This window comes from Penicillium chrysogenum (genome assembly GCF_028827035.1).
Source record: "Penicillium chrysogenum strain IBT 35668 chromosome Unknown utg000005l_segment0_segment0, whole genome shotgun sequence".
NCBI lineage: Eukaryota > Fungi > Ascomycota > Eurotiomycetes > Eurotiales > Aspergillaceae > Penicillium > Penicillium chrysogenum.
In genome coordinates this window covers 66,286-84,525 of record NW_026622753.1, presented here as the reverse complement: position 1 = coordinate 84,525, position 18,240 = coordinate 66,286, and the positions used below count along the sequence as shown (strand labels likewise).

The 18,240-nt window shown below is 46.7% G+C and overlaps 4 protein-coding genes across 4 annotated transcripts; 1 reads left to right on the top strand and 3 right to left on the bottom strand.

Moving 5' to 3' along the window:
* Positions 1-1,230: 1,230 nt before the first annotated feature.
* Positions 1,231-1,756, top strand: N7489_008400 (uncharacterized protein; the record flags this gene model as incomplete). The annotated part of the gene is made up of 2 exons (XM_056714150.1): positions 1,231-1,320; positions 1,373-1,756. The coding sequence occupies 2 exons, from the start codon at positions 1,231-1,233 to the stop codon at positions 1,754-1,756; spliced, it is 474 nt and encodes a 157-aa protein (XP_056561772.1).
* A 758-nt stretch (positions 1,757-2,514) lies between these two features.
* Positions 2,515-4,143, bottom strand: mfsA (glucose-inactivated glycerol proton symporter STL1; the record flags this gene model as incomplete). The annotated part of the gene is made up of 1 exon (XM_056714149.1): positions 2,515-4,143. One exon carries the CDS (start codon positions 4,141-4,143, stop codon positions 2,515-2,517), a length of 1,629 nt encoding a protein of 542 aa, XP_056561771.1.
* A 5,324-nt stretch (positions 4,144-9,467) lies between these two features.
* Positions 9,468-9,934, bottom strand: N7489_008398 (uncharacterized protein; the record flags this gene model as incomplete). The annotated part of the gene is made up of 3 exons (XM_056714148.1): positions 9,468-9,491; positions 9,553-9,626; positions 9,679-9,934. 3 exons carry the CDS (start codon positions 9,932-9,934, stop codon positions 9,468-9,470), a joined length of 354 nt encoding a protein of 117 aa, XP_056561770.1.
* Positions 9,935-12,274: 2,340 nt separating this feature from the next.
* N7489_008397 (uncharacterized protein) lies at positions 12,275-12,762 on the bottom strand (the record flags this gene model as incomplete). The annotated part of the gene is made up of 3 exons (XM_056714147.1): positions 12,275-12,310; positions 12,368-12,441; positions 12,504-12,762. 3 exons carry the CDS (start codon positions 12,760-12,762, stop codon positions 12,275-12,277), a joined length of 369 nt encoding a protein of 122 aa, XP_056561769.1.
* Between the last annotated feature and the right edge of the window lie 5,478 nt (positions 12,763-18,240).

Below are 18,240 nucleotides of genomic sequence, written 5' to 3'. Positions count from 1 at the left end.
CGAGATGAATGAAGCTTGGACATTTTGACATCTCCCATCGGCAACGGCAACACGCATTACCGGGGAAAGGGATGTTGAATTGATGAACAAATTCAGTATAAAATTCCGTTTTCCTTTTCACGAGGAAGGCCAAGGTTGTTGAGCCTAGATAACGCAAATTCCAAAGTACCTGCTAGGTAACTAGACTAACTAGTTACCTAGGTAGTTAGCATTGGTGCCTTATGAATTTCTGCCTTGATGTCTGAATATACACACTGTCCCCGCAAATGTGTGAAGAACCTCAGTCGTTAGTCACGACCCATATACACATAAAAGGTTAGCTATGTCAATTGCACACGCTCAACCCCAGTATGTGGTGGGTACCAGAAAGACACAATTTTAGTGCTAGTTCAACAAGCAGCCTAGAAAACACCCTCTGTTTCTCTGCAGCTTACTGAAAGTACATGGAGTCCGCTAAGTGACCGTGGTTTGAGTGAATTCACCCCTTCCTTTACGGAGAAAGGTCTGCCGATATGGTAATGCACGGGCACGTCGAATGCCAAAACAGGCTTCCTGTTAAACTACTTCCCATTCGATTGGCCCCCGATATCCCACTCCTGGAGTCCCTTGGGGAGTTGTTACCGAAATCCAAGCACTGGTGATGTCAAGCGCAGGACTCGCCCCCATGTTTCACGACCATGACCTGGCCAAGCCCAATCTTGCACTACTATACCCAGGGCCACGGGACCCCAATCTCATGCGAGAAGATGGACCTTGTCTGCGTGCATGGCACCCGGAAAGCATCATAACCTTTAACAACTCGAGCTGTGTGGCAACTGGCCCTCACTTGGATCTCGGGGATAAAATTGAAAATTCTTAACTACAGCGATTGAACTCTTGTAGCATGTTGCATCACCCGAAGTTGTTTGCCCAGCTATTCTGAAGCTTCCTTTTATCCCTTCCGGTACATCCCCGTACTGGAAAAGAAATAAAAACAAAATAAAATCCAGATTGGAGGACTTCCAGAACTAGTTAAGATGGATCGCAACTGTCGAGAACTTGAATTTACAGTTCTGATATCATGCGCACTTCATCCTTCGCCTTGGAGTATACCGCATAGTGACATCATGTAGCCATATGCTTTGAAGTATAAGAACCTTGGAAGCGACCGAGAATTAGTAATGTTATAATCCAAGTTCCTTTCTTACGACAATATCAGTCCTCGACTCTAAAACGCCATACATATTGATAATGAGTACCTTCTCGAATCTCGATTCCGCTGCGATTCCCAACCAGGGTGCTCACAAGGCTACGGGCGAAGACCCAGTTATGACCAGTGGTGTATGTTTAACTTTACCCATCCGAGAATGCACCGTATTAATCAAGCCTATAGCATAAACTCGGTCTCAAGGTGAATGAGGCTGACCAGCGCGACGAATACCACATGCAGGCATTCCCTAGCGGTACAGCCCCAGCAAGCAACTCCTATACTCCCGACCCGGTCCCCGAAGTCAGTGGCCTAGTCAACAATCCCAATGAGGATGCGGAAGAAGGCACGTTCACATCGGCTGGGGATTCATTGATGGGAGCCACCTCGGGTGATGTGAACCGCGGCCTAGGCAGACCGATGCAGGGTCAGACAAACGTCGAGCTCAATCATGACGGCCAGCACGGCCGCAAGAAAGACGAAACCCGCCTGGAAGGCGTTGGCGCCGTTGTACAAGATCGTGATATTAAGCGACGGTATGCCGACCAGCGCGGCCTCGATCGAGAATAAGCCGGCATAAGTGGCACACGGCAACAAGACTGATCGTATCAGTGCCGCGAAGCTACAGCCCAAGTCTGGTGAGACGTTGACTAGCAGTGAAAATATAATCCAAGGATCAAGCATGACAGGAGGCAACCGGGCAGGCACTGATATAGCTCGTTCATTATGCGAAAGGTGGTCTTTTCCCGTAATATTCTAAAGGAAAGATTGTTCCCGGCCTTTGGGCGTATCATGGTACTCGTACATAGTTACTCAAGCGCGGGCACGCCAGAGATTTTGAGTGCTTTATCCGGATCTTTCATTCCATACGGTTTGGTCAGACAATTCCTCCTTTTAATAAACAGATAGCCCGCATTGTGCTGTTATTTTACCGTGTCTTGTCAAATAGTCCACACAGGGATCTCTTCTTTGATTCCCTCTAGGCACCTCGTAGGATATGATTTCGTGGCTAGTAACTCTACTCTTGTCGCATCTTCCGATTGCTCCTTTGTCTTGGTCGGAAAGGAAAAGGGGTCGAACCCCTTCCGCGCAGTTCACACTTATTAGGAGCCCGTTTTCCCAATACGAGTGTCAAAACTTTATTGTATCCCTAGTCAAAAACACCGTACTCGAACCTCCATAGCATGGTACTGTTGTGAAGGCCGTATGTTATTCTATGGTCTTCGGTCTACTAACTACATATCCTCGGATGTAGGAAATGAAATCATGAATTATACAAGCATAATATGATATTGTGGGAGCTGTACAGCTAGTTATGTACAAGAGCACTACTGCTTATCCTCGACCTCCTCAGTCTCCTGCCCATTGTCACTGCTGAGGCCGAGCTCGTTCTTCTCAGTCACGGAGTGGTCGTTGGTATCCAAGCCAAGCTCGCGGGACTGCTGGGTGATCTCCTCGAAAGTGAGCTTGGGCATGTCCTTGGCGACCCTCCAAGGCATCCGGCCGTCGACATGGGCTCTGGCATAGATGATGTCGACTTCCTCAAGCTCACGACCGGCGGTCTCAACATAGAAGAAGAAGCCGAAGATCAAACCGATGAAGTTGAACAATGCGAAGAAGAGATAAACACCCCATGGGCTTTGACCAGCGAAGAGTGGGGTGAACATGACCACAGCGAAGTTGCAAATCCAGTTGGTGCAAGTCGACGCCGCGGCGCCCACAGTACGGGTACGGAGGGGGTTGATCTCGGGAGGGTAGATCCAGGGTAGAGGCAAGAGAGTGAATGCAAAGAAGACGATAAAGAGGAAGATACCAACAGCAGCACCCTTAGCATTGTTCTCATTTGCGTCGATCAAACAAGCGAACGTGATAACAAAACTGAGGCCCTGGCCTAGGAAACCGATCAGGTATAGGTTGCGACGGCCAACTCGTTCAATCATAAAGAAGGACGGGATAGTTGCGATAGCGTACACGGTAGCGAAGATACCTCCCATGATCAGGGATAGGTACTTCTGCATATGCAAGTTCTCCTGGAAAAGTAGTGTCGAGTAGTAGATGGCGGCGTTACAGCCGGTGAACTGCTGGAAGAACTGGCCGGAGCAACCGATGAGAAGGCGCGGGAATTCCTGGGTCTTGCCGAATGTGAACACGGTCTTCCAGCTTGCCTGTGTCTGCTTCGAGTTCTCCACGTCCGCCTTAAGGAAATTGAAGTCGTGAAGGACGTCATCGGAATCAGGAGTGGAGCCCTTAAGGCTAGCGAGAACATGGCAGGCCTCCTTGTCAAGGCCTCTCTTCACAAACCACGACGGGGAATCCGGAAGCATCAAGGCACCGGCAGCCACGATCAGAGCGAAGAAGATCTGGAGGGCGACAGGGAATCGCCACTGGACGCTATCGCCAGCGTGCGAGAGACCAAAGACCACCCAGTAGGCAATAAATGTGCCGCCAGCGATCATGGCACCCTCGAAACAGACCAGGAAGCCACGGTTATGAGCGCCGGAGCATTCCGATTGCCAGACGGGGATCGTGGCTGTGTTCATGCCATTTCCAAGACCCGAGATAACACGGCCGATAACGAACTGGCCGACTTCCCATTTACCAGTAAAGCAGACAGTTGTGAGCAAGGCACCGATGGTCAGGACATTGGCACCGGCGAAAATCAGGCGAGTGCGGCCGAGTCTCTCACCGAAGAACATGGAGAACATGGCGCCGAAGAAACAGCCAAGCTCATAGCAGGATGTGACAGCACCACGGATGACATCAACGTAGTGTTTTTGCGACGCAGTCGCATTTTCGGGCATTTCGAGGATTGGGAAAGACTTCACGAACTCCTCACCGTTGAGGAGACCGGCCATCATGCCTTGATTGTAGCCGAAGAGTGAGAAACCAACAACAGCGGCGAAGGTGATGCTCACCCGGAGCGATCGACCACTTAAGCCGCTAGTGGTCGTCCACATGTTGACGGTGGGGACAAAATAAGAGCCGTCACTTTGTGGGGGAAGGTCAAAGAAAGTTGGGGGAAAAAGGTAGTATGAAAGAGTAGAAGATGGGGTCAAAATCGAGACAGGAATTGGCTTTCTTATAGCACTCTCCATGGGGGGGGCAAGACAAATGTCGGAGTGGTACCGTATCCTTGGTCGGGCCCCAAATGGGAAAGTCCAGCGAAGGCTCTCGAGTTCCCAATGCGGAGAAATGCGGGAAAATCCTTTACCTTGGCACTTGGCGGGTCCACTGGGGCCCACGCGGTGTGGGTGCAAATGACTAATTTGGAGGCCGCACCTGGGCAAGGCCCCGATTTTCAGGTCTCCAGTATATGTGCTAGATCCTTATTACTGCATATTATTATATTTTTGCTCCACGTATTCCATCTGTACTCCCTCCTCTGAGATGATATCCATATTGCGCATGTAAATTTCGTTTCGACTATTATGCACCTGAATGCACCTGAAGCCGCCAAGGCCTTTTCGCCCCAAAACGTCATGGGAAAAACTTCTCGCCAAGACCTTCCATCGGCGCTAAACTAAGTTTGCCCCAAATCTTTGGACCAATCATATCCAAACCCTCTCCGGTGCGGCACAAGGCACACGGACCCAAGGTTTTCCGCTTTTGCCGACGCCGAACACGGACCGGTTCAATTTCCAAGGTTCGTTTAATTGCCGTTTTGTGTCAGCCCGACCCTTTCCTAGTCCCCCGTATGTAGCAGGTGGCATCGGTACTCAGCGCGTATGTTGTACTATTGTATGTATCCATGAATTGTTATTAGTATATTATTTATATTCATATTCAAACATTTCGGGGCCCTTTGGGGCCCTTTGGGGGCCATGGTTTGGTTCCTGGGGTCATCCCCGGACTTGACTGGTACTACTCCGTAATCCGTGCGACCGTGTAGTATAATGACTTCTTGGTGGTGCTTAACTCCCCACGCCAAGAATGATAATCTTAATTCTACCTCCTTGTAATCTCGCGTAGTAGTAGTACTCCGTAGTAATAATGGCATGGCTGGATGCAGTTCCTATGGCCAGAGTCAGTAAGATTTCGAGTTCCATGGATTGGTTTGTTCGGCATGGGGGAACGGACGAAAGTCGGGTTGAACTCGAACAAGCAATGTCGAATACTACGGTGCCAGGAGCAAACCAGGGGTACAGTCTGGTTGGACAAGGCTTACAGCCACATCACATGTTGCTGATGACATCAGTGCCGTTATGGACGTCCCAATAGAAATCCTTCATTTTCCGCTTGGCAATTGGTGCCTTGGCGGATCTGGGCGGACTTGGCACCCCGGGATCACAACTAATTCGGGGAGGAGAGACGAGACAAAGAGTTTTTCCCCATGGCATCCACATGGCACATGGTATTCGCATGCGGAGAATTCCGTGCAACTTATGTTGCATAATGTACTCTGTACGGAGGATTCTGTACACTGGCGCGAAGCGAGCCTGCGGCTCCACTGCAATCTCCCATCGAACCAAGACAGCGCTCTTGATGACGTACAAATGACGTACATAGATAAAATTTGTGCGCAATCTCCACCAGCGAGATGAGACAAAAAAGAAAGCCATATTCTTCGTTCCCGCCAGCGAAATGGCAACGAAGAGGCGACCAACGAGATATGTGTGCCAATGTGGCTATATCTCTTGGCCAGCCACGAGGCGGCTGGCGTGAGCCAAAAATACCGGATTCGTGGAAAATGATGTTGAGGCAAAAAAGGGTACGCCATCTACGCAAGGTTCTCTACCTTTGGTGTTATATTGTAGTCAGCATTTTGGTCTTGATCTTAGTCAAGATGTCAAGACGATCAGATATGGTGGGTTTGGTATTAGCGTGCGTTTAGACAGAGCCGCACCTCATGTATGTTGTACATCGATCTTCGAATTGCGGTGGTGCTATGGTATTTCAGGATTGATCCCACAGTCAACATCCATCAAACGTGGAGAATAGTGACTTCTATGTGTACCTAGGTACTACTCCGTACTGAGTAATCAGACTCAGGCACAACGGAAGGTAAAGCGGAGCGCACCAAAGCAATGTGGCTTGTTCCGTCCGGAGCGGCAGCGTTGCTTGACTGTTCACTGGAGATTTCTTGTGGCGCCAAGGCCGCCCCCATTTAACGCCGCCGCCTCTCCCTCCCGGTGCGCCACTTTCGGCGTACCTCGGGTTGCGACCATTGAGGTTTACCCATGAGAACTGAGGTTCGGCCTTGGTGTGCCCGGCTGAGTCGCCCAATTCGGCATAGCAACGCTCTCTCTGAAATAGGCAAGATATCCGGAAGATTAACTAATCACCGTCTTCTTCCAAGGTTCCAAGGTTCCCATTCGCGTTGGGCTATTCGGAGTCTTTTTCCCCGTCGGTGGTTCGGGGAAAGAGGTTTTGTTCTGTTAGTGGAGAGGCCCAAACATACGAAATGCGGGCCACATCACAGACATTAAATTTTATAGAAGCAAACAAAGGAAGCGGGGCGAGGTTTTTGATTCCTCGAAGATGGACCAGAAACTCACCCGAGTCCGAGTCAGGGCCGGGATTCCACCTGGCTTTCATTTAATATTTCCCGTGGTCTATGGTCTAAGTTGCATTACGGGTGAGGAAGCCAAGACCTCAGAGAAACGAAGTACCAACCTTCCAAGGAAGTGACCAATTTATGACTAAATTCGACTTCGGCTGCTGTTAATTTCCAGCAATTACACGTCGACTGTTAGGGCACATATGTAGAGCATAAAACTGCGGAGCTAAAAGGACAGGACCAGTCGAGCAACTTAAAAGGCTTAATTAGAATGTCCCAATCCACATTAGCTGCAAGCTGTCGCTGACCGCCCGTTGATAAACCCACAGGCCGCAAAGGGTGTGGATCGCCATTATCTGCCGCAACCAGAGCAGAAAGTACGAGCAGGAGACAGCATTAGAGAAAGGATGACTTGGTATTAGTGTCGAGAGAGGAAACAGGCTTGTGCTGTCGGCAGTGGCCTAAGGGACTAAGCACCCAGCATTTTCCCAAGTTACAGTTCATCGCCTCTCCGTCTGGTGTTTACCCTTCGTCGGACCTTTACTAGACAACTTAATTTCACATAATCCTTAGGTCATGTCCAGGTGACTCTACACGTCAGGCAAGTTATCAATACCGTCCAGCTCGTCAAGGTACTATAGAAAGCCTTTTTCTCAAACCTGCGCACTAGGCTCTATCTATCTAGTATTTACAATTCTAACTTGCTACTTCTGGGCCAATATGAAGCCAATGAGCTTCTACCTAACGGGAGGGTTCCACAACAGAAAAACTACACGTCTACTCCGCGATGTCTACTACAGCCATGCGACTTTTTGGGGACCTACCTTTCCTCACTACTAATGCTCTTTCTCACTATAACGGCAAGCGAGCCACCATCTGCAAATAATGTAATCGCATTCAATGCGACTAGGTAGAATACAGCTTCATACTTCAATCACCATCAGCTAATTTAATTTCCTTATTCGTAGACAGGTATTGTTGGGCATTTTAGGTAGCACATACCAATTTGAAGGAATTAAAATTGCATTGTTGTGGCATCGAAAATTAGGTGGCTCTACTTCGGAGGGATATATATCTGTCTCTAAATCGGTATAGTTCTCGGAGCTCCCCAAAATGGCTATATGTATATAAAATCCATTGCATCAAAGCAAGGCGCGCCTACAGACCATTATTGATGAGATATCGGGTTGCAATCTATCGCATTCACTACGTTGTCGGTGGTGGCTTCCTTGTGAGATGCGTTGAAGGTTGCACTAAGAAAGAAGGATACATACTAGGATGCTGCAGAAGATAGTTAATATGGTTGATTTAATTTGTAAAAAAGGCAAGCGTGTCGTGTCGCTCTAATGTACATTACAAGAGAATCTAGCTCTAAACTTTCAGTCTCGTATGTCACCTGAGCAGAATCTGGATTACTTGCCTGCTCTTAGTTACCACCTGGAACCTTGGAAATGTTTCTGCCTGATTATTCAGGCTATTTATGTTTGTTTGTCCAGGCGGCGGCTTCTCCTTCTCTCTCCCTCCTACCTCTCTCTCTCTCTCTCACACACACAGACACACACACACACTCTCTCTCTCTCTTTCTGTGTGGATTTTCTCTCCTTCCCTAGTTCTCCATTATATTGCAAAGCCGCCGATCGATTGACTGCGCCTTCCTTGCACTCTTTTGTTGACGTAACGCCCAATCATGATGATTGTACAAGGATAGAATGACCTTTCATTTCATCAACAGTAGTGGGATAAATAAAAACACATTATCCACAGCCCTCTTAGAGCAGGAGGACGAAATTCCCCTGTAGTGTACCCTCAGAATGCGTCTTATACGAGTCTTCCACTATAGCCTTTGGATAGTGATACATCGCGATACGGCTTAGAGTGAGAAAAGGTCCCCCTACATGTGATCCTTGGCAAATCAGTACCCGTCAATGACGGTTCGCCAATATCATAGAGACGATAGTCAGGTTATCTCCCCTTCGAGGCGATCAAAATGGCCGTGTGCAGCACCGAGCCACCCTTATCCCGAGGAGCGACTAAGAGCGTTTTAATTGTGGCCGCTTAACTACAGGTTGGCTGTCTAAGCATATGCGTACGTAGGTACATACCTACCTAGGTAGGTAGGTAGGTAGCGGGTCCACGGGGGTCCACGGGTCCACGGGTACCTTGTCCGCTTAGTAACTGACTCTTTCCCTGTTCCCCTTTGTACCACTACGTATTTGGCAGGGCTCGGCGACATCTTTCACACCATCGAGACCTTCCAGGAATCACACTACGATGACAGCTGTTGCAGGGTCCTCTTGCTGGAATTGCTGGCGGCGGTCGGACAGGGGGCAGCATACCATTGGCGTCCAATAACGCTTCTTCAATGATGATTCTTGCGCAGAAACTATCATTGTTGTAAGGGAAGGTGGAGCAAACAGCAATGGGATATCACTATGCCTAAAGCTCACTTGATAACAGTCTCAACCAATATAGTACTTCCGAAAATCGGTGGGCTTTGACTGGACATGCATGTTAACCGAGATATACCATTGAATTTAACGCACTCTAACAGCTAAACGGGCCGTAAGGCTAGCTCATGGGTGCTAGGCACTAGCTAGTATTTCTCGGGTACTATAAGCCAGAACCCAAATGAAACCCTCGATAGCTTCAACCCCAGATGTTCAAAACCCCCTAATTCCACTAGACTGCGCTTCACCCCCATACAAAGGAGAGACCGGGTGACACTTTGGTGCTGCTCGACAATGTGTCCACCGGATCTTGTCTTCAGTGATAATGAAGATGCATTTATGCGTTGTCGATAGCAGTGCACTAAAAATTGAACTGTTAGCTGCTGAAGTGATTCAAGTAAAAGAAAGCTGAGAACTCCTACCTTGCCGGTGCCTTCGGGGCAACAAGCAATGATGTTCTTACAGGAGGGACCGTTATCGGTGTCCTCAGTTTGAGCTATGTCATGTTAGATGTTGCTTTTGGATGTCCAGAATTGGGCAGCTCATACAAAGGACATTGAGATCGTCAAGCGCGCTGGTCTTAGCACAAGCGGCATTGTCGTTGCCGAGAAGGCCGTTTAGGGCACCCTTGGCGAGGAGGTTACCGAGAATACCATCGGCAGACAGGTTCTCCTTCGAATCACAGCAAGAGATGTCGCCAGAGCTGCACTGGTCCTTAGCACCGCCAAGAGCGACGGACTCAGAAAGAGACATGGCGGTGGCGGAGGCAGCCAGACCAAGGACGGCGGAGATAGTGAACTTCATGGTAGTGTTTGGGAAGGCTGATTAGATGGGGAACTTTGGACTTTACGAAATAGATACTTTTCCTTTCTTTGAGGTGATAGAAACACCGACTTTATATGATAATGTTTGACCCTTGTTGCGTAGGCTGACGTATACCGCTGCCACCGCAAAGAATCCATCTGATGCCGGATGTGGAATCTGTCTTGTGCTGAAAACATATGACGGACTAATGGCATGGAGTACGTCATCTTGGCGGTACGTTCTCGGGAATGTCAATTTTATAATCCGGAATGCTCAGTTACCACTTTTAGCTCCGCCAGATCACCCACGACTGGAACGGACGACGAATCATCAATACGAGATGACTATTGAACTTGAAGCTGAACATAATTTGTAGAGATTCCTTATAGTGGATGGCTCAATGAATATTAGATGTTGGACGTGGCCATAAATAAAAGAACATCACAAAGCAAATCAAACTCTTGCTCCCCTACCAACGCAGTAGATATCGATGTTCGATCATATAGAAGTTCATTTGCTGTAAAAAAAAGCATTCAACTTTCCTATGCCCTTGTGGTCCATTGGGCTTATTTATGCCCGAGGTTAAATAGAACGACTGCTAGTGGGTCTACTCAACTACAATCTTGTAGAAAATGCAACATTATCTTAAAGTAGGGGGAAAGACTACGCCTAAAGAAGTCACAATTTCAACCATAGCATGTAGCCCTACTATTGTATTTCGGTTAGTTGCGTTTGAGAATGCCGATTGTAGGCTGAGGGTCCTAAATACATTGCTCCGAGGAGTTCTTTAACCCCTATATGATTTACCAAAGGTTGTATAGTGACGATGTAACCTTGAAATGATGATCGCGCTAGTTGTGTTGGGTAAAGATCTTCCTAACTTCCCTCGAGCAAGCCTTGAAAGTACCATGAGAGCGTCCCAGGGGCTTTTCGTGTTCCCACTTCCTCCAGTGAAAAAGAAATTCACAAATGAAGCAGACTTTCTGCTAGGCTGTTAGTAATTATGCGCCGGATGCCGAATAAATGGTGATCGCAGTTCTGACTGCACGATGTTGGGTGGAGAAATTGTTGGGGACTCGAACCTCAGAACAGTGTTACTGTGTAGTTACAGTTCAATAAAGTATCCTGAGCTCCCGATCAAGTATAAAACCGTCCAACGTGTGATAAATTCGAGGGTCCTTTTCAATTCCTTTTCAAGACGCCAACCTGGCACAAGTGTTGGATTCAGACCGTATATCACGTGATCTAAGTTTGCAGGACTAGCTAGCTTCACCGTCTCACTTCTTCTTTTCCCACCATCCATCATTATCCATCGAGAGGAGTGTCTAGATACAACAAGCCATAGAACGGAATGGCAATGTCATATACTTCAATCATGAAGGTGATGATCTCTAACGTACTCTAACAAACAAGTTTCCTTTTTTTCCTTTTTTTTTCCCACCCTGAATGATGCCTTTTTCCGTTGGGTAGAAGCTCTGCGAACAATATAAGTTGTCCACATTTAAGATTCGGAGCTAATATTCTGGCCTATGGTGGCGGTGGAGTGATCTTGAAGATCACTTGTATAACCGCCGATGGGAGACGCTATTGTCACGGAATATATTTCAGACAACAAGAGACAGGGCATGTGACCAGAGAGAGGATGGCTCATAAAACAGGGTGATATGTACCCTTGTTTATACCATACTCGGTATAGCCCTCCTTACATGGTAGCTAGTATACTTGTTCCTCTGTGTGATTTATAATAAAATTCATCTTTCATTTCTGTCTTGGTAATATACATAGCATCAAGTACTTAAGGCCTTCTTTCCCCGATAATAGATTCCGCCCTGTGAACAGTTAGTGATACACCCTTATAAGAAAGAGTTTGCACCAATTCCGTATATGTGAGAGCAAGTACTCCCTTATCTGACCCACGACAGATGCATGAGATGGTTGGCAAACCGTTTATGAGAGTTGATTCGCAAAAGCTAGTATCTGATCTGGCAGAGGCCAGAGAAAGAGGAGAGAGAAGAAGGTTGAATTCTCTATCTGTATGAGACTGTGGTAAGCCAGATCTACAAGCTTTGAGAAGCAAGAGAGTACTTCATTTCAAGGAGAGCAAACTAATCATGACAGTGTGATAACATATCGTAACAGAGACTAGCTAATAACTAACTAGTTAGTTAACTAGCTAGCAAATATGTTCAGTCTGACAGACAAGGCTAATAAGATAAATCCTGCCGCCCTGTCAAAACAGTATCTCGGGATGGACAGCGATCATTATACAGACTTTTACTTGATCTAGTCAACACTATATAGATTCTTGACTGATTTTGACCGCTTGGTTTCTTGACACCTTTACTCCTCCTTTCCAGAGTTGTCAATGGCGGTGCACTGATTTTCAAATGTTAGGCAGTAGCACGATCAGGTGTGGGTATCACTTGAACTCACAGTTGTGGTTCCCTCCGGGCAGCAAGCAATAATGTTCTTGCAGACGGGTCCAGATTCGCTGTCCTTGATGGAGGCTTTAGAGCTGTCAGTGCCATAGTTCTGGATTTCTCATTTGACCGGGACTAAGTTGACTTACCAAGGATGCCCAGCTCATCGATGAGGCTAGTCTTGGCGCAAGGCGAGTTGGAGTTGCCCAAAATACCGTTCAAAAGGCCTCCGGCGAGAAGGTTACCGAGAATTCCATCGGCCTTAGTCTCCTCTTCGGAGTTGCAGCAAGAGATATCACCAACGTTGCACTGGGACTTAGCATTGTCAAGAGCAGCAGAGTCTGACAGCTTGGTAGCCATAGCAACGGCTACGGTGAGAGCAAATGCAGCGGTTCCGGTGAACTTCATTGTAGCGAAAAGAGTATGAGGGAAGGTATTAAGAATTAGTTATAATGTATGTAGTTTTCATCTGTTGAGCTTGAACAGCGAGAGGGTAGCAGTAGCTTTATAGCAATTTGTGAGACTGGCGTTGTATCACTCCTATCAAGTTGATGTATAGTCGTGTATAGTCCTGACCGTTTGCAGATTGATGCTAGGTAGAATACTTCTTATTAGATTGATTCTTGATATGTCTAGGCATCATGATGGCTGTTACTTCAAGATAGAGTGAGTCGGAAGCATATGATCGGGTGACTCTTCGATTACTGAATATGCCTACTGTCGCACTCAGTAAACAAGCTAAATCAATGGCAGCCAAGCCTTATGCAAAGGGATCTTGTATTTCTTTGATGTATTGGCTCCACCCTTTTTGCCTTGCATGTACCGGAACCATAGGGATAATGTATTTCTATGATGTGTTGGCCCCACCCTTTGCCTGGCATCTACCGGAACCACAGGGACAATGTATTCAAAATGATATATGGACATCGAATAGTATCTGGTAAGGCATACACTTCTTCGTTCCTACAGCATAATGTATTTCCTCTTTGATTAAAACCACTAATCATGACGTCATACATCAAACAACATTAAATACTCAACCTACAGAATCTAGGCCCTAAACAGGAACCTTACTTTGAGTTAAGCACCAGTGGTAATACGTTGTGTCCAAAAGAGACTGTTACATCGGTCCCTCCCTATATATTGTAGTAACGATGTCCGCTGTAGGTAAAATCAATCGACACTCCGAAGTCCCGAAACCTAGTCTCTTCAAGCTTCCGGGTATCATAAACTCTCCGAAAAATTGCTACGGTGAAGATATGTGAGGGGTACGGATTATGCATAAGTTTAGGTATATATTGTCACACACCCCTAGGGCGTTGTTGCTATTCCATTCGTCATCGTTCAATTCAACTGGCCATAATGAATCTGCATTCCTTGAATGGTCCTGGAGTGGTTTTGGACCGAATTGGTAGAGTATCTAGTCCAGGGACCAGGGCGAGGAGCGGATGAGAAGAGTGAGTAGTAGGTGGGCGAAAGTTGAGGGTGGTTAGCGCCCTATCCCACGGGGGTGGGACAAGTTACCGTAACTTGAATTAGGGCTTTCAAGTTTACTATAGGAGAAAAAAAGTGGGTCAACGCCCATATAAGTTAACTTTCAGACGCCCACTGGTTTTTGCTATAGGCCTCGGATGATACTAAGATTTTCACGAGTTCTATTCCTAGTAGTGAATTTTATACGGTTTTAATTTCGAGCTAAAATATACTATCCCACGGGGGTGGGACAAGTTACCGTAACTTGAATTAGGGCTTTCAAGTTTACTATAGGAGAAAAAAAGTGGGTCAACGCCCACATAAGTTAACTTTCAGACGCCCACTGGTTTTTGCTACAGGCCTCGGATGATACTAAGATTTTCACGAGTTCTATCCCACGGGGGTGGGACAAGTTACCGTAACTTGAATTAGGGCTTTCAAGTTTACTATGGGAGAAAAAAAGTGGGTCAACGCCCACATGAGTTAACTTTCAGACGCCCACTGGTTTTTGCTACAGGCCTTAGATGATACTAAGATTTTCACGAGTTCTATTCCTAGTAGTGAATTTTATACGGTTTCAATTTCGAGCCAAAATATGTCATGTTGATAGAGCTGTGCGCGATTGAAATCTGGGAATTATTTTGGTGATAGCTTAGGACTTGGCCTGCGACCGTAGCTTCGCAACTCCAACTTCAATATTGGGGTTAGCAATTTAATAAATATCACTTATAATATTACTTGTAGTAAGTTAAAATTTATATGAGGAGTAAGTAGAAGATATAGCTATCTAGTGGTGTAATTTTGGTAAGATCGAACCACTTTACGTATAAGAACTAATATAACCACTTGGTAGATATAGTCACTATATAAACATATATATCTGCCTTTATCTCCGACTTTTTCCAATCATACTAGAAAGTGTTATGTTATAAGTTAGGTTTATAAGTAGAGTAAGGATGTAGAGTGAGAGAGTCCTCTATTTAAAATACTAAAGATCGGGAATAAAGAGAAGCAAGATCTAGCGAGCTCTAGAGAAAGCTAATCAAACTAAGATCAATGCCAAAAAAAAGCAAACCCCGACCGGTAAAGAAAGCAAACTAATCAAAGATATATGATCGATATATAAGATGGTATCAGATCGTAGTGTATGTTTCAAGGACTATAGCATAGCATAAATGACTAGTTCCCGCCGTATCCTATTCCCCTAGAATTTCATTCCTAGAGATATCAACGTCCTTCGGTAGGAATCATAGAAGTAGGGAACCGTCCGATGATAGTAGTAACATCGTTATAGTGGGGTAAGCTAACGCTATCCCTAGCAATACGTGTCACACTCGACCGAAAAGCCCTGACTACGCCGTACTAGAGGTGGACACGGTCTTCCGTACCAATCGATTTGTGATAGGATAATGATATAGCTACAAACCTTTCCGGGCTTCTATCTGCCTCAATGCCTTAGGGAATCGGCATACGGCTAAGGAGCTAGTTGCGGTAGGATACGCGACGGGTGTTCTAGTAATAATATGAAGAGATTAGCAAAGTCAATGAGGAGATAGAATGGAAACTCACTAGGTAGCGAGGGTGTAATCCGTGAGTGTTAATGTGGTTCCGCATAAGGAGGGTAAACGCGCGGCAGAGATTAGCGATACAAAACGTAAGCTAGGTAAGGGAGTTTCCGGGGAGGAACCAGTTCTTAATAAGGCCTTTATAATTGCGTTCGGTGGTATTGTAGGTGCCCCAGAATAAGGCGACCCACGAGGTTAATGCTAGCAATTCGAATCTGTGCCCTTCTATCCTAGTAGGGAGCTATAAAGATAGTATATAGTTAGTAAGATTGTAAATAGTTCGTAGGTTGAACATTACTATCTCGCAATCTCGTCCTGATGCATAACAACCTTGGCAGTTATTTGCATTGACCGTATCTTGGATATAGGTGATTTCAAAGTGCCGCTAGAAACTAGGTTCGGGATCTCGAAGTAGCCAATCCTCAAGGCTTCGCTAAATGCATAGGAGGCAAAAGAGGAGCTGTGGTATAGGGTTTGACAGACGATCACGAGTAGGACGACGTTGGAAGATAGCTCCGTGGCGAATAATCAGATTTCCTGCTATGACGGGTGATAGTGATAAGGCTTTGAAGAGGATAGAGGAGAATGTTAGCATTTGAAGTGAGAAGTGCACTCGAAGGGAAAAGTGAGAAATCAAGCTGAAGATATAAAGATAGGGAGAAGTTGTGTAGGGGTGACTCACTATGAAAGCAGATGATGGTGGTCGTAGATGGTGGTGGTCGCAGATGGTGGTAGTCGCAGATGGTGGTGGTCGTAGGTGATAGTGGTCAGATCTCGATAACTAGTATAGAGATGTCACGTAGAAGACCGAGAAGACAGGACCGAGAAGACAGGACCGAGCTGAGGTGACAGGACTGAGCTGAGGTGACAGGACTGAGCTGAGCTGACAGGACTAACCTAAGGAGACAGGACTGAGCTGAGGAGATAGGACTGAGCTGAGGAGACAGGACTAAGCTGAGGAGATAGGACTGAGGTGAGGAGACAGGACTGAGGTGAGGAGACAGGACTGAGGTGAGGTGACAGGACTGAGAAGATGAAAGGACTGAGCTAAGGAGACAGGACTGAGGTGAGGTGACAGGACTAAGCTGAGGAGACAGGACTGAGGTGAGGAGACAGGACTGAGAAGATGAAAGGACTGAGCTGAGGAGACAGGACTAAGGTGAGGTGACAGGACTGAGAAGATGAAAGGACTGAGGTGAGGTGACAGGACTGAGAAGATAAAAGGACTGAGGTGAGGTGACAGGACTGAGAAGATGAAAGGACTGAGGTGAGGTGACAGGACTGAGGTGTCGACAACATAGATAAGATGAAAGGACTGAGGTCTCGACAACATAGATGAGATAAAGTACTGAGGTATCGAGCTCCACAGATTAGATGGAAGAATTAAGGTCTCGAGCACCACTTTTATCAAATAACCATGGAATGGAACTCTGTAGTCGTATTACTGATAGTATCCACCTAGATACTATAGACGTATAGCGGAAAAGTCAGGAGGAGCTATATACCTAAGGGCACTACCACGGCATATATCTGCGAATATCCTTTCGACATCCTTATGCTCTCTGACATCGACATCTACCGATTTGTCATCTTCTATATCTTCGTCGCTAGCAGAAGGGCCACTTGCTTCGGTATTAGGAGGTCCCGGAGCATTAGTGGTACGCTGGAACCTAGCATAGTAGACACTATCACGGATAAACTCCGGAGTAGTAGATAGATTTAAATCCCTCCGGTAGAAGTAGGAATTATCACTAAAGGCCTCCTTCTTAGCAGCCACGAGGTTAGTAAACGTAGTGTAGTATAGGCGCTAGGCGTTTCGTCTCTAGGCCTGTATATAGTTCTATGATATATCCTCGTTATCACCAAATAGAATATCTAGCTCCCTCCGCACGTCTGCTGTATCCTATCGCGTCTGGCCAATTAGTGCATCTGAAATCGCACCTAAATGTCCTAGCCGAACGGTCGTAGGAAATATATTATCCACTCGACCACCGTACGTGCTATTCGGCAGACCGGATGGTGTCTTAGTGCCCGACTGGAAATCACGATGGCAGCGCGAGAGGTCATCCTAGGTGCTAGACTCTGCGGTGTCTAGTGTCTAGTGGTTATCACCGATGGCAACGAACTAAGGTAGGATGTTAATACGCTAGGAACTCGCGGGACCGGTAGACCTATAGGGTAGGCTAGGTAGGCTTAGCCGTATATCCCCAAACTAGCAGATCTGTTTAGTCTAGCTATAGCCAAAGTGGGCCTCGTCCGCTTTAGTCTATATATCGGCGTCGATACGCTATATATACCCGTCCTTAGCGTACCCTCGGTCGATCAGCCGCTTATACCACCGGCCGATGTCGCGATATATACCTAGGAGTAGTTCGGTGCAGTTGCGGCTATCCTCGTCGGAGAGAGCGAGGCTCCCTTATAGCGCATTGTCACCCCGGCCACTACGCACAAAGTCGGTGATGTTTATATCAATATAGCGAAAGAAGGTGCGTTCTCTAGGATACGTTCGCTTAGCATAGTATGGAAATGACACTAGCTTCCACGCATAATCAGGACGGTATAGCATATAGAAAGCATAGTATGCGGGGTCCTATCGAACCATCTACTACACTAAGCTAAACCATATATTCCTAGCCCAACCAATGCGAGGTTTAGACGGGCGGGCTAGGTAATGCCAGTCGTATATGTTAAATTCCTCTATCATCAAATCCCGTAGGCCACGTGGGTGATTCCTATCGAAATCCTCACTTAACCATCCAAACAGCCCTAGTAGCATAATGCTTCCATCTCGATCTAGCTGCTAATCTAGGTCCCTAATACCGGGGCCGGGGTCTTGGCTAAAGTAGCG